Source organism: Stegostoma tigrinum, chromosome 12 (assembly GCF_030684315.1).
Source record: "Stegostoma tigrinum isolate sSteTig4 chromosome 12, sSteTig4.hap1, whole genome shotgun sequence".
NCBI lineage: Eukaryota > Metazoa > Chordata > Chondrichthyes > Orectolobiformes > Stegostomatidae > Stegostoma > Stegostoma tigrinum.
In genome coordinates this window covers 67791085-67810783 of record NC_081365.1, presented here as the reverse complement: position 1 = coordinate 67810783, position 19699 = coordinate 67791085, and the positions used below count along the sequence as shown (strand labels likewise).

Genomic DNA, 19699 nt, shown 5'->3' with positions numbered 1-19699 from the left:
ATAAAAAATAAACTTGTTACCTTACCAATCAGGCACAGAGAACCTTTTTTTTGGTTAGAGGAGGACGATGGGTGGGAGACACTACCCGAGTAATGTTTCGGGTAACGCAACCAGACAAATAAATTACCTCACTCACTCAGCAGTCCTGTGTCCGCTCCTGCTCAGCGTACCTCCGCCTATTTACGAGGTAAGCTTTTTGTAGATTCAAAAACAGTGACTCACCGGCTTCCCAACAGGCTCCTGCTCCAAGCTCCCGCTCGCACGGAATATGATAGGTTTGACTGATATTCATCATCCAAGTAAACATACAAAGGTAGACAGATTACTCATGAGGGGTGCAGTATAGCTCTATTTGCTGGTGTAGCAGGAATCACCACGTTTAAGTGGGAAGGAGTAAAAGAGACATTTTAGGAAGGGTAAGCAAACAAAAACTTAAAAGCACCTTCCAGAAGCAGAAAACACAGTGAAGAGAGCATCTACCAATTGTAAAAACAGACGTGAAACTGAAATCTGTGCTCATGCCCATAGGAAGAGCTGTTTAAACTATGCTGAATCTGATTAGTGCATGATATAGTAAACAATGACTATTTATATACAAAGTAATGAATACATTCTCACTTAACTGAAAAAGTAACCTTGAAGAGCCTTTCAAGCAGCTAATGTGATTGTTCACCATATACACACATTCGAATCATTCCACCAAATATTTGAAGGTTGAACATTAGCCATTATTGAAAATTTTAAAGCCTCCAGGGGAAAAAAAAGGAAATGGGGAAGAGGGAGTTCAACTAGAAGAGAACCAATATTTCAGAAAGATTCATTAAGACTTGCTCAAATTCATGTTTGTAGTATGGAAGGTCATTTGAAGTTCTTATTTTTTTTTTCCCAGCAGCCCTTCTCGCTACTCTGGTACCCTGTCCAACTATGCAGCCTTCCTGTGTGGGTTTAGAGTGAGTAACAATCAGTATTATACCTTGGAAGGCATCACATGCTAATATAGTTCTGACAGATGTTCACAAATCTCTCAGGAACAGGTTTTGGGCAGCAATCAGGAACAAAAGTGTGGATAATTTTTACCCTCCCCAGCGAGTGGATCAATTCATTTTGAATCATAGAGAGCAAATTTAGGTTAAAACAGCATCAATTGTAATACCACTTCCTGGAAGACCATCATTCAGCATTACCTCCACCTGAATATTTCTAATAATTTTTGCCATTTACTGTCCTTTAGCCAATTTCTTAAATCTTTTCAGATTACATGAATTCCCTGGTGTTTTACTTTAAAAAAGAATTTCCTTTCTTAACGTTAAGATATTTTGGGAGTAAAAGCCCCATAAAGCCCTCCCTTCTCCACATAATCCTGCACTCTCTTCCTTTTGGATTACTGTCTAATTCCCTCTTGAATGCTTCAATTGAATGTGCTTCCAACACACATTCAGGCTCCAGTGTAATTCAAACCTTAAATCACTTGCTGTGTGTAAACATTTACTTTGTATCATTTCTGCTCCATCATTATGTACATTCACACCTTTTAAATGATGAAGTTTTGGTATCTCACATATCAGAATATGGGGAAGCAGAAAGGAAAGTGGCATTAAGGCAAAGAAAATCAGTTGTGATCATGTAATGGCAGAGTAGGCTTGACAGAAAACATATGATTGACTCAAGCTCATTTACTTATATTTTTGATAGCCTGGGAGCACAGATGTAAAGAAATTAGTACCATTAGAAGGAAGTTGAGTGAAAAATGTTTTCACTGAGTGGGTGTGGGTCTGGAACCTGCTCCTTGTAGAAGCAGAAACACCACATTAGAACAATACTTGGATCTGCTGTAATCTGCAAGGCTACAGACCAAAGAATGTGCTGTTAGACCAGATAGCTCTTTTCTTGGCCAGACGCAACACGCCAAACATCCTCCTCCTTTGTTATACATCTTCTATATTCTGTGGTCCACAATACACAATTGCAGAATTACAGGGATAAATAAGAGAAGTAGTAGCCTTCTTAGCTTTGATTCTTTAATATAAATCTTGGTTTTTATTAGTCTGGAGTTCATTTCACATTAAGATATATTGGTGTTGGCACCATGAATCAATAGCTAGTGTGAAATAATTTATAACGTCTTAACATTTTATTCTACCTTCGATAAAAATGTTGTTATGAGAATTGTATGATGTAATTTTGTCATGTGCTCTATATAATTACCATCAATGATGTTATCCAGTTAATGGTGGGGACCTGTACTCCTTAAAACTCTACAACAACAATAAAAGATGATTGGTAACAACACCTTTCTGAATTAGAGACCATTTATACCCTGGATCAATACAAATGCCGAGTGGACATGTTGGAAGGCATTTGTAAAATAATCTCTAGTTTAATGTATGTCTTAAATTAAATTTCTATAGTGAAACAAAAAATGTTGCTGAACAAAGAGACTTAGAGTTGCAGGTAGAAAGGGTGGCGAAGGCAGCGTTTGGCACACTTACTTTCATTGGTCACTACACTGACCATAGGAGTTGGAATATTATGTTACAGCTATACAGGACATGGGTGATGCCATTTTTCAAATATTATGTATAATTCCAGTTGCACTTCTACAGGTAGGATGTTGTTAAACTTGAGAGGTGCAGAAAAGATTTACAAGTATGTTGCCGGGATTGGAGGGTTATAGTGAAAGGCTGAATAGGCCGGGGCTTTTTTTCCTGGAGCATTGGAGGCTGAGGGACAGGGTGGCGTGTGCATGAAACAAGCTGCCAGAGGTGGTGGTGGAAGGGGGTACAATTATAACATTTAAAATGCATCTGGATGGGTCTGTGAATAGGAAGCGTTTAGAGGGATATGGGCCAAATGCTGGCAAGTGGGACTAGATCAGACTGGGAGGTCTGGTCAGTCTGTTTCCATGCTGTATAACTCTAAGACTGTCTACTGGATCTTGAGTCTTTAACATGTTGCAGTGGCTGAGATCAGCTAGGCTAGGAAAATATTGAGAATTGGTTTGAACATTTCAATACCACATCTAAACTATGTCCTTATCCATGACTGCACGCAGAAGCTCTTTCAGCTGTTCAGAAAGTTTCTTTTACTAGTTGACTATTCTGGGTGTAAATATAATAATATCTGCTAACACTGGTCGTCTTGGTCTGTTACAATCCCCGAGAAGGAAAAGAAAATATAAATTCATACTGCATTGCAGGTACTTTCACCTATTTTAGATTCAGTTTCTGCTGAAGTCAGCCTGATGCAAGCTTGCCAATAATGCGCACAAAATAAATGCTTTACTCTCTGTTGAATCTACTTACTGCTTCCTTTTGGATTTCACAACGTAGGCTGCGAATCATGGAATTCACATTGGAGACACAAATCTTCCAGTCTTTGCCTTCCTCACTCAAATCACATGTTGGGAAAAATGAACAAAGGAACTCTAGGGGAGAAGAAAGGGGAAATTCAATTTAAAAAACACAATTAGCAAATGATTAAAATTTGTTGTAAATGTTAAATCACATTTTTCCCTTGTCTAAAGCATGCACAGTGGTACATTTTTGTTTCACTATTGAAATGTAATTTAACTTATTCATGAAACTATAGACTATTTTACAAATGCCTTCCAATGTGTCCACTAGGCATCTATGTTGATCGAGGCTACGAATGGTCTCTAATTCACAATTGTTATTATGAATCCTCTTTTATTGTTGTCGCAGACTTTCAGAAAGTCCAGTTTTCTAAATGTACCCTCTTGTTAATTCTGCATTCTCAGTTAGTTACCAAAAGGAAATGAGACAGGTACTGACATTACTATATTAATCAAATGCTACAACCTCATGAGATTTTTTTTTAAATCCTGGCATAAGACTAAGTGAAAATGGATTCATTTGTTAGAGTTCCATGACTGGGTTTTAATCATTACTCCAATTTTAAATCCCATTACAGTATTAAACAGTCAAACTAAATGCTGTATCGTGGAAGCAACAGCTTATTCAATCAGCACCTGTAGACATATAAAGGTAGAAAATTGAAGCATCTTTGAGACTATTCAAATGTTATCTGTCACCCAGCACACAACCTACCTCGCAGAGCTGCAACCTTATTAGGATCCAATGGTTTGATTCCTCTAGTTTTGTCACCTTGCATGTTACTATACATTAGTGTATCCTTTGGGAACATCATCCGGACGAGATAACGTGCTGCATACTTTGGTTTGGTCTTCTGTCGTGCCTTCATTAAGAAGGCTACAGGCACCTTTATATTTCGTCTTGGGTCACCCAGATATTCTGAGAATTCAAGAGTAATGAAATTATTGAACATGAAATAAGAAAATGTTTGTTTTTAAGTAAAAGCTAAAATTTCAAGTCTCCATTTATTGCACCAGAGGGGAAACAGCGAAGGTACGTTTTGTTGAAAAGAAAAGCACATCATTATTTCCCTATTTTGATTGAGTGCAAAAACCCTGCAACATCCTTTTTTTTCAAATTTTTCTGATCTCCAAACATTTGTTGAGCCAGGTTTTCCCTCCATCTTGTTACCCTGCCATGTAACAATAGTGGGAAGCCACCGTGTATCTTAAAAATGTTATAAACAGCCTGAGTTATGACTTTCAGCCAGTCCACGAGCCATTTCAGAGCTGGCCAACCTTGGAAACCACACTGTTCTGCCAGTGAGATGGGTCAGACAGCCCAGAGAAATACTTTGCTATCTCCACTGATACTGTTAGAGGATCACCTCTAAAATACCCTATTTATACCGCAGGAGTAAGAGTGAGATTATCAACTGATGTCAAGTTCAAGGACTAATTTACTGTGGATCCATATGTTATTACTAAAACTTGGTCCCCTGAAGGCTCTTACAGCTCACAGACAGATTATTTTATCCAAACAGCCTCAACTGGGTGTGCACCCAAAAGTTAAAATAAGGTCTGTGAGTAATGTGCTTCGTTTCATCGCTCATTCATCATAATATTTATTCTGAGATAATATAAAAGGGTGTTAAAAGTAAGATATAAATTTATGCCACATTTAGTTGTGATAATTCAAATGCAGTTAAGATCATTAAACCAGCAAAATGGAATCAAATTACTGTTCTAGTAGCTCACACTTGTAGCGAGGCTGGATTACATAAAGTGGGATAGTGCTAGCAGCACCATTAAGTAAATTGCTGTTTCTACAATGTCCGCTATCACTCTTGTTCTGAGGCCACTGTCACAATCTAGGTTTGGGGCTTATAGTCACATTGAAAATGCAAATTCATACCTTGCAGCGACTCACCACTTTGGAAATAAATTAAACTGCACTCCCAAATGGAAGACATATTCTTAAAAAAATTTGAAAGTGAATTTGGTTAGTGTATAAACGACCAATTTGTACCTGTCCTCCGCTTTGCATTGAATCCTGAGTCAGTTTAGTGAAACCCTAACATATTAAATCATAAGGTTTTCACTACATCAAAAAAGTGGCTAATCAGTATTCAGGTCAATTACTGAGAGGCATAAAAAAGAAGTTCTCATTGGAAATGCTAATGTCAAGTAGCATATCTGAAATCTTATTAAATTTAAAACTCCGCGTTATAATTTAAATAAACAGAAGTCACAGAATTGTACAACTACTGCTGCTTCTTAAACTGTGACCTTTCTCATGGAGGGGTGTCGAAGGGAAAAGAGGGGCATGGTCGTCACTTTTATACATTAGTGAATTGATAAATGCAATAAAATTCTAAACTACACACAAAGACATTGCAGACATGATGACAAATGGTTTGCAGACTGCTTTCAGTTCAAGTGAAAGGAAAATTCACCTTGTTTGTGTGTAAAATAAAGCTCTCACATCCTGGTTTAAGAGCTATCAATTTTAAATTTTCACTCCTGCATGTGGTGCTCAACTAGGAATCTTGCTTTTCGCTGAGACATCCCGCAGAGTTCCAGAACTATACTCATGGTTAACAAATATTTGTGATGTATATTTTTACCGGCTGGAAATATTTCCACCTGCAGTGTGGAATTCTGATGATTGGTAAAAATATCTAATGAGTTAGATCAAAACTTACACTGAGGTTTAGGAATGTTTGTGGTATTATCAGTGTCATTTTGATATAATTGGATGAGAAATTGGAATCCATTTTGAAATCATTAATCATTTCCCCATGGCCAATATTAAGATATGGCAAGATCATATTGTATTACACAAATTAACAAAGTTTTATTATACATTTTTTTTAAAAAGGAGGGAACTGAAGAGATTAATGATCAGAATACTATGGGTGCTGGAAATCTGAAACAAGCACAGGAAATTCTGGAGAAACTCAATAAGGTCTCACAGCATCTGTGGAGAGGGAAAAGCATAGTTAAGGTTGAGTCCACTATGCCTCCTCTTCAAAACTGCCGCAATGATCAGAATGACGGTCTCTTATTTTAAAGTTTGGTCAGAGAAACAGCTATTTTTAAAAAACATACCATCTATAAAATTAACTTCCAATTCTTAATTTTAAAGAAATCCTTACTTTAAGGTTTATTTCTTTATATAATTCTAAAATTCTTAAATATATTTTAAATCTATATACGTTATGTGATTATTTGTAGAAGGGTTTAATCCAAAGGCAGCATGTCATGCAATGTGAAACTATGTCTGGAAATCTGACAACTTGTTTGAATCCAGGTTTTAAACTCAACTTGAAATTTCTACAGACAGAACATTAACTGGATCTGTCTTCATGGACTGAATTTTATGGGATGGTCAAAATAAATTTAAATGACTAAGGATATTGAATGCCAAGGAAGCGTCATCATTTTTATTGGCAATTTATGCTATAAAAGTTGATTGGATAAATAAAAAATATTCTGATTTTTAAAAATTAATTTTTCTTTCTGCGAACAGTCAAAATTCTCAATGTGCTGAAAAAAACTTTACAATGAAATATTAACAATCACACAGCTAATTTTAAGAGGAACAAGGTGTTATGAACCAGACCAGATTCCCTCAAAACAGTTTAAGAAGGTAGCTTAGACCCTAACTATTTTTTAAAAGGAAAAATGTAGGCAATGCTGCGTTCCAGATGCACTTCAACTAGTCAAACTACTTGATGTTAAGCAAAATACAATAGCTAAAATAAAAAAGACTTGGAATAACAATTCCACTGGAAAGGATAATAGAATAATAGATACAGTAATTATTAATTAACTGTTTCAATATAGTAACATCACATAAACACACCCCTTGGCAAAAAGGCAAATTTAGAAAACAGATTGTCTCACATGTAATGCCCACAGTAGGAACAGAAATCCCAGCTTCTCGCTGTAACCAAGAGAGGGGAATACATGGCTTCTACAAGACTTCAGCAGCTCCTGCTGAAACCAGAAGCTAAAATAAAATTGGAAATCCTGATCTGTGAAAATGGGCCACACCCAGCCAGACTGCTTCTATTGTTCCAAGTATAAAACAAACCCAAGTCCTCATAAGCTGTTTACATTACTACATTCTGCTCTTTACCTCTCATTCAATCTCTGTCTCTTAAAAGAAACCAGGATAAAATACAACCTTTAAAGCCACAGCATCATCACAAAGATAAACTATAACCGATGTTTCATGTACTAAAGTGCAGGGAAATGACCCGAAACGCTAACTCTGATTTCTCTCCATTAGATGCCACCAGACCTTCTGAGATTTTCCAGAAATTTCTGCTTTTGTTTCTGATTTATAGCATCCGCATTTCTTTCAGTTTTTACTAAACATTTATTTTGAACTCCCCGAAATGAAAATACACTTTTTGGTGCATGATTATTACCCACCTAAACTCATACTATCTCCGGACGATGAGGAAGGAACTTCAGGTTGAGAAAAGCTGGTTTGCTCTGCAGCACTGTCTGCAGTTTTGACATGAGCAAATGCTTCTCTTTCTCTGGAAGTACAACTATCTTGATATCGTCTTCCGGTGGGATGCACTGTATCACTGGCACCTGAAGATATAGGTATCCTGCTGTCTTGCTCAACAGTCGCCTTCCCCTGGGCGAAGTCAGAAATGCCAACTGCAGTCGCAGAGCACTGCACTGGGGATTCTTTCAAAGACTGGACAGAGTGAATTGTGGGCAGAGGAGGACTTGTTCTTCTTGCACTGCTGTACACTATCTGTGGCTGAGCAGAGGACTGTACAGAATGGCTTGGAATTGGAACTGTCACTGGCTCTTTCTCCACTCGTATCATGACCGGGGCAGTGTGGGACCCTGGATCAGATGGTGGCATCCGGATCCTCACTTCCCTCTCCACTGGCTTCTGTATTTTCATTTTGGTGAGCGGCATCTGGTGGGCATTTCCATAGGATACTGTCGTCAGTCTCTGCAAATTACAATTAGAATTAACAAGCAGTCGTAGAAATCACGGAAGGGAAAGACACGAGCATTTCAGAATGGAGGCACCATCACTTTCCCAATGGTACTACAACTGAATTAAACTCCCTGTTCAGAATCAAACCTTTTTCTTTCTAGCCAGTAGCACTGAAAAAATACTTGTACGCTTTTTACAACAGATACAAAACACAGGCAAAGATGTTTTTTTTTCCCTTCCAGTTAATATGGCTGTGGACAGATCATCAAGAATTCATCTCTGGTTAACATCTGTTTAAGGTCACTTGATAAGAATAGTGCTCTAGCTGTGCACACCACAGCTTGGCCTCAGGAGCAATGCATTGACATGTATGTGCTGCACCACATTTAGTGTTGCTAAATGAATCACAGCTCCAGTTCAAACAGCAAACCATTGCAATCCTGATCAATAAAAGTATGAACTAAACAGAACTAGCAAGCTTATATCCTTAGAAAAAAGTTATAATCTAATTTTTAAGTCAATAATGACAAAGCAAATTCAAATCTATTATCCTGGGAGCCTGGCCAGTCAGGTTACATTTGTGATAGTAAGAACTGCGTGGCTAGCTGTTTTCCTCCAGCTCCAAACCAGGTTATGTTTATGGCTTGGTTTTGTTAAGACTATGCAGTTAGAACCCCTCAATGGGCAGCACAGTGGCTCAGTGGTTAGCGCTACTGCCTCACAGTGCCAGGGATCTGGGTTCAATTCCAGCCATGGGTGACTGTCCATTTTCAGTTTGCACGTTCTCCCTGTGTCTGTGTGAGTTTCTGCCAGGTGCTGTGGTTTCCTCCCTCAGTCCAAACATGTGCAGATGGATTGGCCATGCGAAATTACCTATAGTAACCAGGGGTGTGTAGGTTAGGTGGATTAGCAATGTGAAGTGTAGGGTTATAGGGATAGGGTAGGGAGGTGAGTCTGGGTGGGACGCTTTTCAAGGGTTGGTGTGGACTTGTTGGGCCGAATAGCCTGTTAAGACATGGTAGGGATTCTATGAAACAGTGAATTATATTGAATCCATGGGCTTCTGTCGATCTCACCTTTTACAAGAATCACTGCTTTCTCAAACCCTTGATGGGCCATAAAAGATGCCAAAGTACTCAACCAGACTTCACACTTACTTTGAACCTTTTCTGCCAGATCTTTCATTTCAAAAGCATGGTTACCACTGGGTCGTGGGGGTAGGAGTTGAGGAGGTGCGGTGGAGAAGCAGCAGCAGGCCGCCTTATTTCAGTTCATTGCAGAGTCACCGACCTCGAATTGTGTGAACATCTTTACCTACAGTGAAGTTGAAGATGTGGAAGCTGCTAAACAGCCTTCTCCCATCATGCGCAGGCCCACCCTCACATCCACTGACAAAGTTCATCTGGCATCCTTGGGAGTAGCAGCACCCTGGTGGCTAGGAATTGTACCCCAGAGACATTTTCAAATTGCAGTAGGAAAGGAACAACAGGAGGAAAGGTAAGGTCAGGATGATAAAGCAGGAGTAGATCTCGCAGCCATAGTTCACCCCCTTTTCCAAATCAATTACAAAATGACACAAAACGCAATGGATTTAGTTTTTATAATTGATCTCCTATGGTATTGCCTCTCTTCCTCTCATCTCTCTCACCTGCTGCTCCAAAGCACTTTGCAAAGGCTGTGTCCCACAGAAAACCCATCACTGATCTTCTGAGTAAGGAGACAAAAGAAGGCAGGTTTTGGAATTAATGTCAGTAAGATGAACTCAAAGAAGAATCTGAGCTACGCAGACGACAAAAGTGCAAGTTAACAAAGTGCGAAGGTGGATGAACACAGCAGGCCAAGCAGCATCTTAGGAGCACAAAAGCTGACATTTCGGGCATAGACCCTTCATCAGAAAAGGGGGATGGGGAGAGGATTCTGAAATAAATAGGGAGAGAGGGGGAGGCGGACTGAAGATGGATAGAGGAGAAGATAGGTGGAGAGGAGAGTATGGGTGGGGAGGTAGGGAGGGGATAGGTCAGTCCAGGGAGGACGGACAGGTCAAGGGGGCGGGATGAGGTTAGTGGGTAGGAAATGGAGGTGCAGCTTGAGGTGGGAGGAGGGGATAGGTGAGAAGAAGAACAGGTTAGGGAGGCTGTGACGAGCTGGGCTGGTTTTGGGATGCAGTGGGGGGAGGGGAGATTTTGAAGCTAGTGAAATCCACATTGATACCATTGGACTGCAGGGTTCCCAAGCAGAATATGAGTTGCTGTTCCTGCAACCTATGGGTGGCATCATTATGGCACTGCAGGAGGCCCAGGCTGGACACATCATCTGGTGAATGGGAGGGGGAGTTGAAATGGTTCGTGACTGGGAGGTGCAGTTGTTTACTGCGAACCGAGTGTAGGTGTTCTGCAAAGTGGTCCCCAAGCCTCCGCTTGGTTTCCTCAATGTAAAGGAAGCCACACCGTGTACAGCGGAGGGAGTATACCACATTGGCAGATGTGCAGGTGAACATCTGCTTGATATGGAAAGTCATCTTGGGGCCTGGGATGGGGTGAGGTAGGGGGTGAGGGAGGAGGTGTGGGGACAAGTGTAGCACTTCCTGCGGTTGCAGGGGTAAGTGCCAGGTGTGGTGGGGTTGGAGGGGAGTGTGGAGCAAACAAGGGAGTCCCGGAGAGAGTGGTCTCTCCGGAAGGCAGACAAGAGTGGGGATGGAAAAATGTCCTGGGTGGTGGGGTCGGATTGTAGATGGCGGAAGTGTCGGAGGATGATGCGTTGTATGTGGATGTTGATAGTTGTTTTGGAAATCATTCATGAAATGTGAGTGTCGTTGTCTGGGCCAGCATTTATGACCCATTTCAGTCTTCCCCTGAGAGAACGGTGTTGTCGTTCTGCAATGCAAGCTATGCCTCTCAAGCTAACTAGTTATATTTCATTATTTTCATGGCATATATCCCTGGCAATGGCATATTTACAATCCATTCTAAACTGTTGTGAGAAGGTGGGGGTGAGCTGCATTCTTGAATCACTGTAGATTATGTGGTATAGATGCACCCACTGTGCAGATAGGGATGGAGTGCCATTGTTTTAACCCAATGACACTAAACGAATAACAATATCTCTCCAAGTCAGGATGGTGAGTGGTTTGGAGGGGAACTTGCAGGTGATGGTGTTCCCATTTATCTGCTGCCCTTGGTATTAGAGGTGTTGTCAAAGGTGAATTTCGGTAGTGCATGCTGTTGATGGTGCATGTTGCTACCATGTTGTCTGGATCATTTGTGGAGGAAATGAATGTTCAAGGTGCTGGGTGAGGTGCCAACCAAAAAGGATTCTTAGTCTTGCATGATGTTGAGCTTCAAGAGCATTTCTGGGGCTACACTCATCCAAGCACATTCCTGACTCATGCCTTATAGATGCTGGCCAGGCTTTGGGGAGTCAGGAGTTGAGTTACCTGTTGCAAGATTCCCAGCCTCTAACCTACTCTGTAGCTACCGTAGTTGCGTGATTAAACCAGTTCAGTTTCTGATCAAGACCCCAAAATTCTGACGTAATGAAATGTCTTCCTTTACAACAAAAGTGATTGAAAAACCTGAAATGGTACATAAAAACCGCGATAGGTTGAAAATCTTGTATTTATGTTTGGGCTTAAATCAAAGAGTTTTGTGCAGATTCACACCTATTTACAACATGAGAGGATCCACGAAGCACTTGACGCTTTATCCACTAATGGCTGAGTTTCACTGTGCGTGCAACACACTTTAATCTTACTGCCTAAATCACAGCATTACTCACCGGTTTGAAAAACATCGGTTTCATTCTCCCCTGATGCATCTCTGTAACCCTGCGATGCAGAACATCAAATTTCTTGTCTAGTCTCTGGATAGCAGCATACATTACCTGACAGTTCAAAAGTAGCAAAAGTGTTTATTTTATTATGTTGCAAAATGCAGAAAGACAAGACTTAACCAGACATCACTTGTATTGCACAGAATTACAAATCAACACTAATCATAAGGATCAAATTACATTTAGGGTCAGCCTGTGTTGGTAATTAAAGAAAATTAAATTTACATTTGGAGGTTTTTATTGCTGATGTAATAACTTGAGTTTATGCCCATTGTACAACAATCATAATATTAGCAAATGATTTATTTGTCCTGATTACTGGATTCAGTTTGGGAGATCCTGATATTAGGTTGCAAAGATCATGTTGACTCATTGGATATTACTGTGGTTGAAGGACATTACTTTGAAAAGAAGTCTTACAAATTCACAGAATATGGAATTCTCTGTTCTAATAGTGCACTATCCTAATTCCTTTAAAGGGATACTGTAAGAAAAATAAATGTTACAAGGCCTGTGGAAGATTCAAGAAACAAATCTAGGTTGCGCACGTGGACAAAGTTTCCAGTGTGGTCATGATAATAACACACTCTGTTCCATTCTGTAACATTATATTATTCCAGTTACCAATGGCAAGGAAATGCTGTTGTTAAGGCACAATGCAAGAGGAAATTCAAACTTTATCATGAAATGCAACTGGGTCTAATTCCATCAAGGTAGAGAAAATAGGTTTATTCCTTAAATATAAGCCACATCTTTGATCCAGTCAGAAGCTGAGTGACATTTGATGGAGTTTGTGGTAGGGTGTTTACAATGGCCTTTCATCATTGATATCTGGGTTCACATCCATTACAGGCCAATAAAAACCTGTAGTATCGGATGGTTGTAAATGCCCAGTGTGAAATGAATTTGCACAGGTGCAACCCACTTCCTAGGAGAGTCTGACGTTCATAAGAATGGGTAAGTGTCTTCAGCAGGATAGGCCACAGAATGGCTCGTGAGGGAAACAGCAGGTTGTTGAGATGGAAGAGGGGGACACAATTTTAAAAAGGCAAGGGCAGAAATTCACTTCAGGCAATGATGCAAAGTGAGTACTGTCAGATTGTTATACGTTACACCTGGTGCTTGTTTGTACATTGGAAATTCAAGAACGGACACTGTGCCTAACAGCAGCTGATCAGATACAAACAGATCCCCAAGGTGAAATTCAACCCCAGAATTGCCACGTAGAATCTGCAGCAGAGATGCTGCTGATTTGGCCTAATTAATTTACATCAATTAATTTTAACTTGTAAATAGTTTCAAATCAGCCTCTGCAGAGATGTTAATACACACCTTTGGAGTAAGTGGGACTTGAATCCAGGTCTCTTGGCTCAGAGGTAGGGACACCACCATTGTGCCACAGAACCCGTTGGTTTTAACTTGTACATACCTAAAGCATTTGGAGGGTTTTAGTTCATCATGGGTTCTCTTATTTTGTATCAACCGGGTATTAAATTGTGTCCAGGTAATGGGCCCAAAGTAGGGAGTTGGTTCTGGCCTTGTAGGGGCCTTCTTGTGGCTCGATGGTAGTGTCCCTACCCTCGGGCTGACACTCTGGGTTCAAAGCCCACCTGCTCCTGAGGTGTGTGATAATGTCTCTGAACAGGTTGATTAGAAAAACAGGTTGAAAAAAAATCCTGTAAGGGATCCTCTCGTGGTGCAGAGGTAGAGTCCCTACTAGACCAAGTGGCCTGGGATCAAGTCTCACTTACTCCAGAGGTGTGTAATGACATCTCTGAACAGTTTGACTTGTAAAGGAACAGAGGTTTTTGCCACTGACAGCAGCAATGTGGTTGTTGAGTTTGGAAGTGCATGTTTGTATCATGTATCTCTGTAAATAAAATCTTCTACAAAGTTTAGGCTCCAGCTCTACATTTCGCTACCTGGAGTATCACAATTCTTTGTGCACTTTCTGGTCATAATTTTGACGAACAATTAGGAGAACGTTTACAGGAATCCATTATCCATGTCCCTTAAGTTGAATTTGAACCATACGGCCTAACTTTTTTTCTTTGTGTTAGGTACAGGTGAAGGCTCAATTTTCAAGAAGACATAAAGAACTGCACAGGCAGTGTGGATCATCACAGAGCTAGCCATTACCTGGCAGTAATTAAGAATCTCCACCAGCGTCCTCTGCTGATCGGTAACATAGGAACCTTCTGACATATCACTGGCCTGTGTAGAAAGGAGAGGGATTGCTTCATTGTAATTGCACAAAACGAAGGGTCTAGGCCCAAAACGTTAGCTTTCGTGCTCCTAAGATGCTGTTCATCCAGCTCTACACTTTGTTATCTCGGGTTCTCCAGCACCTGCAGTTCCTATTAACTCAGTGTTCTCATCTATGCTGGCCTGAGTTCATTTAGTTTTCTAAAAGGCACTATATAAGTTATTTCTTCATTGTATCAATGTTTGATTTCTTCCAATGCCAATTAACAACTGTTGCAGAGGAGTAAGTGTTGCAGATCATGCTTCTCAACGACCAGTTCTTAAAAGATCCTGTCTGTGCTAGAAGGGAGGCGGCACTTAGAGGCTGGGAGCTAAATTTTATTGGCCAGATGCGAGGCAGGAGGTGACCCTAATCCCACAGGCGCTGTCTCAATCATCTCGATGCCAGAAAACAGAACTTTCCCAGTGGAAGACCCTGCTATGGGCCAAAGAAGGAGGGGCCCTGTCTTCTCAATTGGAGGAAAGCCTCCCAGAATGGCCAGTTTTTTTTCCTTAGAATTCCTTTACATGTGACAGCAGCAGGTCGGACTCTCAACAGCCAGCATTGAAAAATGCAATCATGGGCATTCTGGGAGTTCAGACTGGGCCAATCAAAGTTGATGCCTATTCAAAATCTGGTCCTTCCATAGAGTCATCCCTGGCCTCTACTTCCTCTCTCACCAACCTCCCTCAATGTTTATTTGTCTCGACCTTAAAAAATGTCCTCTGAATTACTATTCAATAAGTTCGCTGGCCTTGTGCTGCCCACGTTCCAGCTCATGGCTCTTCCCACGTCTTCCCATTTGGTAGGCTTCTGAAGGAACCCCCCTGACTGCCCCTGTGAAAGGCTGGAAAGGTCTAACCTTGGGCCTTTGCACAGAAAGAGGCCGGGGCCTTACAAAATGAAAGTAGGCCATTCCACCAGCGTCACTGGTGGCCCTTTGTTTGGCAGCTCCAACTTCGTTTGGTCCTGGTTTGAGACCACAATAATCAAGCTCCTGGAATCCACTGAGAGGAGAACTACAATTTACTTATGAGTCAATGTGAGCTGTTTATGTCTGCTTTTGGCGGCCTGCCCGGCTGCAGGATTAGCATGGCCCTGAAACCAGGTGACCTGTTTGCTCTGTTGAATGTCTTGTATGGCTTAATTAAAATGCAATGAGAAACATAATATTTGGCATCTGACTGTCACATAAAACTGCAGTTTGGTGGACATGCTCGTCAAGGTAGTGATCATTATATTTTCCCTCTGGGTTTATAGTGGTAACTGGATTAAGTCCCCCTCAGTTTACTCAAAACAATTTTCAATCCTGATCGGGATTTGTTCAAAGGAACATGTAAACAAAATGAAGACCGAAAACATCGAAAAGCCTGCAAGCTGTCTGCCAGGAATCTTCAAACCATAATCTTTTGCTAACTACAAAGCTGCTTTATCCTACAATTCCTCTTTAAAAGAACTCTTCAATCATGGTAGTTTGAATCATAGCAGATTGGTGTCCCACTGTGTTCCCAGAGATGATTCATCAGAGGATCAACTTTCAATGCAACCTGCATCGAGGAATGAAGATGCCAAGGGAGGGAAAGTACATCACTGCATCCTAATGCTGCGTATCTCCAAGGGTAGTACTAATCACCTCACTCTCTGCTAGAAGATCAAGGAAGAATATGCCACACTTGACATTTTTCAAAAAGATAGTCACATTTTTGAAGACACAAGCAAGCTAGATGAATCTGCCAAAAACATTTTATGACTGCTATTTTTAAAAGGTCATCTGTCCACAGCTTCGAGACTTTTTAAACTAGAATTTTTAAACACGATTTGAGTGCATCAGGAGCACACATTGAGTGGGATAAAGAATAAATGTAACAAGATGTGACAGGACAGTGACTGTAAAACTAGGTTTACTCACACATTCGTAGTCAGCGCTGTAGTCGTAAACAAAGTCACTATTTTCTTCATAGTCCACATAATCTCCAGTGTCTCTGGTTCTCATCAAAGGCTGTAGATAATTTACACAGACAAACTGCTTAGCAGCAGGGGTAGAGGAATCAAATTAAAATTCTATTTGTACAGTGACCATTAGATGAGGCAAAAGTTATTCTTTCCAGCATTAAAGTCCAGCATTAAAGTAAAAGGGACATACAAAAGAACCTAAATGATAACACACATAATAAGAATTACATAAAATAGATATGACTAGTGCAGCTTTGCGCTGTGCAAGGAGCTCGATGCTCTGTCCTGATATTAAGTGTTTAGTTCAGAATTTGTTAGCAACCAACCTATGGAGCTCTGAATGGCCAAGTTAATGCCTCTATTGATGGGCTCTTTCTTCTAACTGCAGTGTTATGATTTTGGTCTTTCAATCACCATGAAAAGGAAGCGATAATTATTCAAATTACTCAGGCCCTTCACTTGAATGATATAAAGACGTTCATTGATTGTGCAATGAGTGAGTGTTCTGTTGACAGAGGAGAGGATGCATTAGCTAGAGGTTCCTTTCGATGGGGGGGGGGGGGGGGGGGGGGGTGAGATTCGATCCGCTTTATGTAGCCAGCCCACTCGAAGGAGCTGATACCCCATTGCTACAGAGTTGCAATTTGAGAATTCTTTCATAGCTGGGAAATGTCTGCAATAGACAGGAGGTAAATCGTTGCATTTTGGGACCAACTAGAGGTACAGAATGGAGACAATGTCAGGAGAAAGAAGCCTCTCTCCTTTGTCAGTCAGTGGGGCTCAGTGTATCTAAGTGCTTACTTCACAGCACTTATTTCACTTACTTAATGCAGGGCAGGGCCCTCAACAACAACTGTCGATGCAAAGAGCCATAACAATTCACTATTGCAGCATTCACCCTTGTTATCTTCCACCAGTAATTCAAGTTACTTAATACTGTTGTCACTAACAGCATGCAAACATATTACATGTCTGTAGGACTTTCCTGTGTTGACCTCTTTGTCTTCCATGTGTTAATGTTGCGTTTCAAAAAATTAAACTTCAGGCAAAACAATGAAGCATTTTTGAAGCAAAAATGAATCAAATTTCAAGCATTCATCTGACAATACTTGAAAATTGTTCAATGAAATAAAACCCATGGCCCATCTAGTTTGTCTTCTCCCAGCCCAGCAACAAATTGCACAATAATGACAGAACAAGAGAAACAACATCCTTACAGGATCTGGTTGCATGTCAGAGGAAAGCTGGATGCAAGAATGTGCACTAGTATTCCCTCCGTGGCCATAAGACAACAGTTGAGGTATAAACACAGCGCAATATCCTGGGCCTGTGCTTGGACAATAAAGGTAGCACGATGGCTCACAGTATCAGGGATCCCAGTTCATTTCTAGCCTTGGGCAACTAAGTGAATTTCACACATTCTCCCTGTGACGGTCTGCGTTTCCTCCCCCAGTCCAAAAGTTGTGCAAGTAAGGCAGATTGGCCGTGGGAAATGCAGGGTTACTGGGTAGGGGTTTGGGTCCAGGTGAGATGCTCTCCAGAGGGTTGGTGTGGACTTGACGGGCTGGATGCTCTGCTTCCACAGTCTAGCAGATTCTATGATTTTATTCTATTAATAACATAGCCATTCTATGTAATTAAGGGGTTCAGGTGAATAAATCCATTATGAAATGACAAATTTGCTCACCAAATAAGAAACCAAACCCTCAGATATGCAAAAACAACAGAGTAGAAATTAAGTGGTGATTCTTTTTGAAGTGTATAATAAGTTGCATTTTGTTCCCCTGCAAGCATTTTTATTCTCGTACTGGGTAGCAATACCTACTGCATTATGGATTGTAATTTTCCTTCTTTTGGGTCTGTAAGTGTAAGTGTATTCTCCAGGCCTGTGTCGAGGCTCATGCGACGCGGTTCCAGGTGAAACATCGCTTCTGTTTGGCAGACACTCCTGTGGCAGGTTTGCTGTTGACTCATTGTTATTCATACCTGAAGCACTGGCCGAGCCTTCTGCTCCTGATTTCTGTACTAGAGATCAGAAAACAGGTAAAAGGAAAACTGTCAAAAACCTACATTTAAAACAAAAGTGAGGTAAATTAGAGGTCAATAACCTCCATGCCAAATCTAAATGCAAAATATTAAAGGCTGCCAGAAAGTGAATGCTTGAGTGCACAGCACAGAGGTTACCTGAGGATTTGCAATGCACTGGTTAGAGCACAGTTGAAATACTCTGGGCCTAATTTTGGTCACCACACATCAAGAGGGAGCTGTAAACGTTGGCGAGGGTACAGCAGCAACAATTCCACATGGAAAGCGGCCCAGTAATGCTCAAGGTGAAAAGTGAAAGATGGGATGGACAGAATTTTGCAGACCCCCTGCTCTGTGTGTGTGTGTGTGTGTGTGTGTGTGTGCGCATGCGCACGGGGTAGGCCTTCAGAAAGATGCTTAGTCACGTGGAGTGCCTTTTGCAGATGGGGAGACTGTTGTGCTGTAGCTGCCGTACTGTCCTGGCCGATTCGGAAACTCTCCTGCTCTTTCTGCCTACCATGGGCGGTGCCGAGGTATTTACAGATTGATGATCAACCTTGCGGTGGAGTTGTTTTCCTGCCCTCCTGTAATATTTTAACCAGTAAAAAGGGGTTCAGGAATTGGGCAAGGATCCGACAGATCACATTGCTCGGAGGGGAAAGATGGAGAGTGAACTTCCTTCCACCATTGGCTCCCTCTCTCTCTAGCTCATGTCCTGCACGTGTGCATGAACACACACACACACACCGACACAGGGGATGTGTGTTTCCCAACAATACTAGCTCTGGCTCTCCCATCTGGATGCTCACTCCTTATCACTACCCTCCTCACTCGTGTAAGCCTCTGAGGACCCTCCTCCTCCCTGCTCACCCTCTCCCTCCTTGCCAACCGTGCCCCAACAAGCCTGTGCCTATCTGGTTTGGTGACCTCCAGCACTTAGGATTGGTGGCACTGCCTGAGGCCTCAGCAATGGGCACTGCTTCTAGTGGCACTGCTGCTACTACGGAGCTGCCAGTCAATGATGACTGGGCAACAGCTCTCCGAGCCTGAACTTCCTCCAGCGTGAAAGACAAGCATTTTTCCTCTAGCCACCTCTTGGCCTGTGGAGCGTTAAACAGCTGGAGGGCAGCTGGCATCAGCAAGATATATGTTCCCTACTGACTCTTCGAATGACAGGGATTAATCTAAAATGAGTGAAAATTACATGGAAAGGGTAGTTAAAAATGTTTCTTTCAAGACAAATGATTGAAATAATTATGCAGTTGTAATAATGGACTAAATACATAGTTTAAGATATATATCACAGCTAATTACAGTAGCAGGAGGAGATATTTCAAAAGGC

The 19699-nt window shown here is 41.2% G+C and overlaps 1 protein-coding gene across 7 annotated transcripts in view; it reads right to left on the bottom strand.

The window, feature by feature from the left end:
* Positions 1 to 19699, bottom strand: part of LOC125457054 (uncharacterized) — a 65297-nt gene that overhangs the window by 31065 nt on the left and 14533 nt on the right. For 6 of the 7 annotated variants that reach the window (XM_059650400.1, XM_059650403.1, XM_059650402.1 and 3 more), the window contains 7 exons: positions 18158 to 18357; positions 16289 to 16402; positions 14274 to 14348; positions 12081 to 12185; positions 7775 to 8318; positions 4068 to 4271; positions 3303 to 3424 (listed from right to left, as the gene is read on the bottom strand). In XM_059650400.1, the coding sequence (XP_059506383.1) occupies positions 3303 to 3424; positions 4068 to 4271; positions 7775 to 8318; positions 12081 to 12185; positions 14274 to 14348; positions 16289 to 16402; positions 18158 to 18357 (1364 nt within the window). The remainder of the gene's footprint in view (positions 1 to 3302; positions 3425 to 4067; positions 4272 to 7774; positions 8319 to 12080; positions 12186 to 14273; positions 14349 to 16288; positions 16403 to 18157; positions 18358 to 19699) is intronic. The other variant, XM_059650399.1, reaches the window with a different exon arrangement.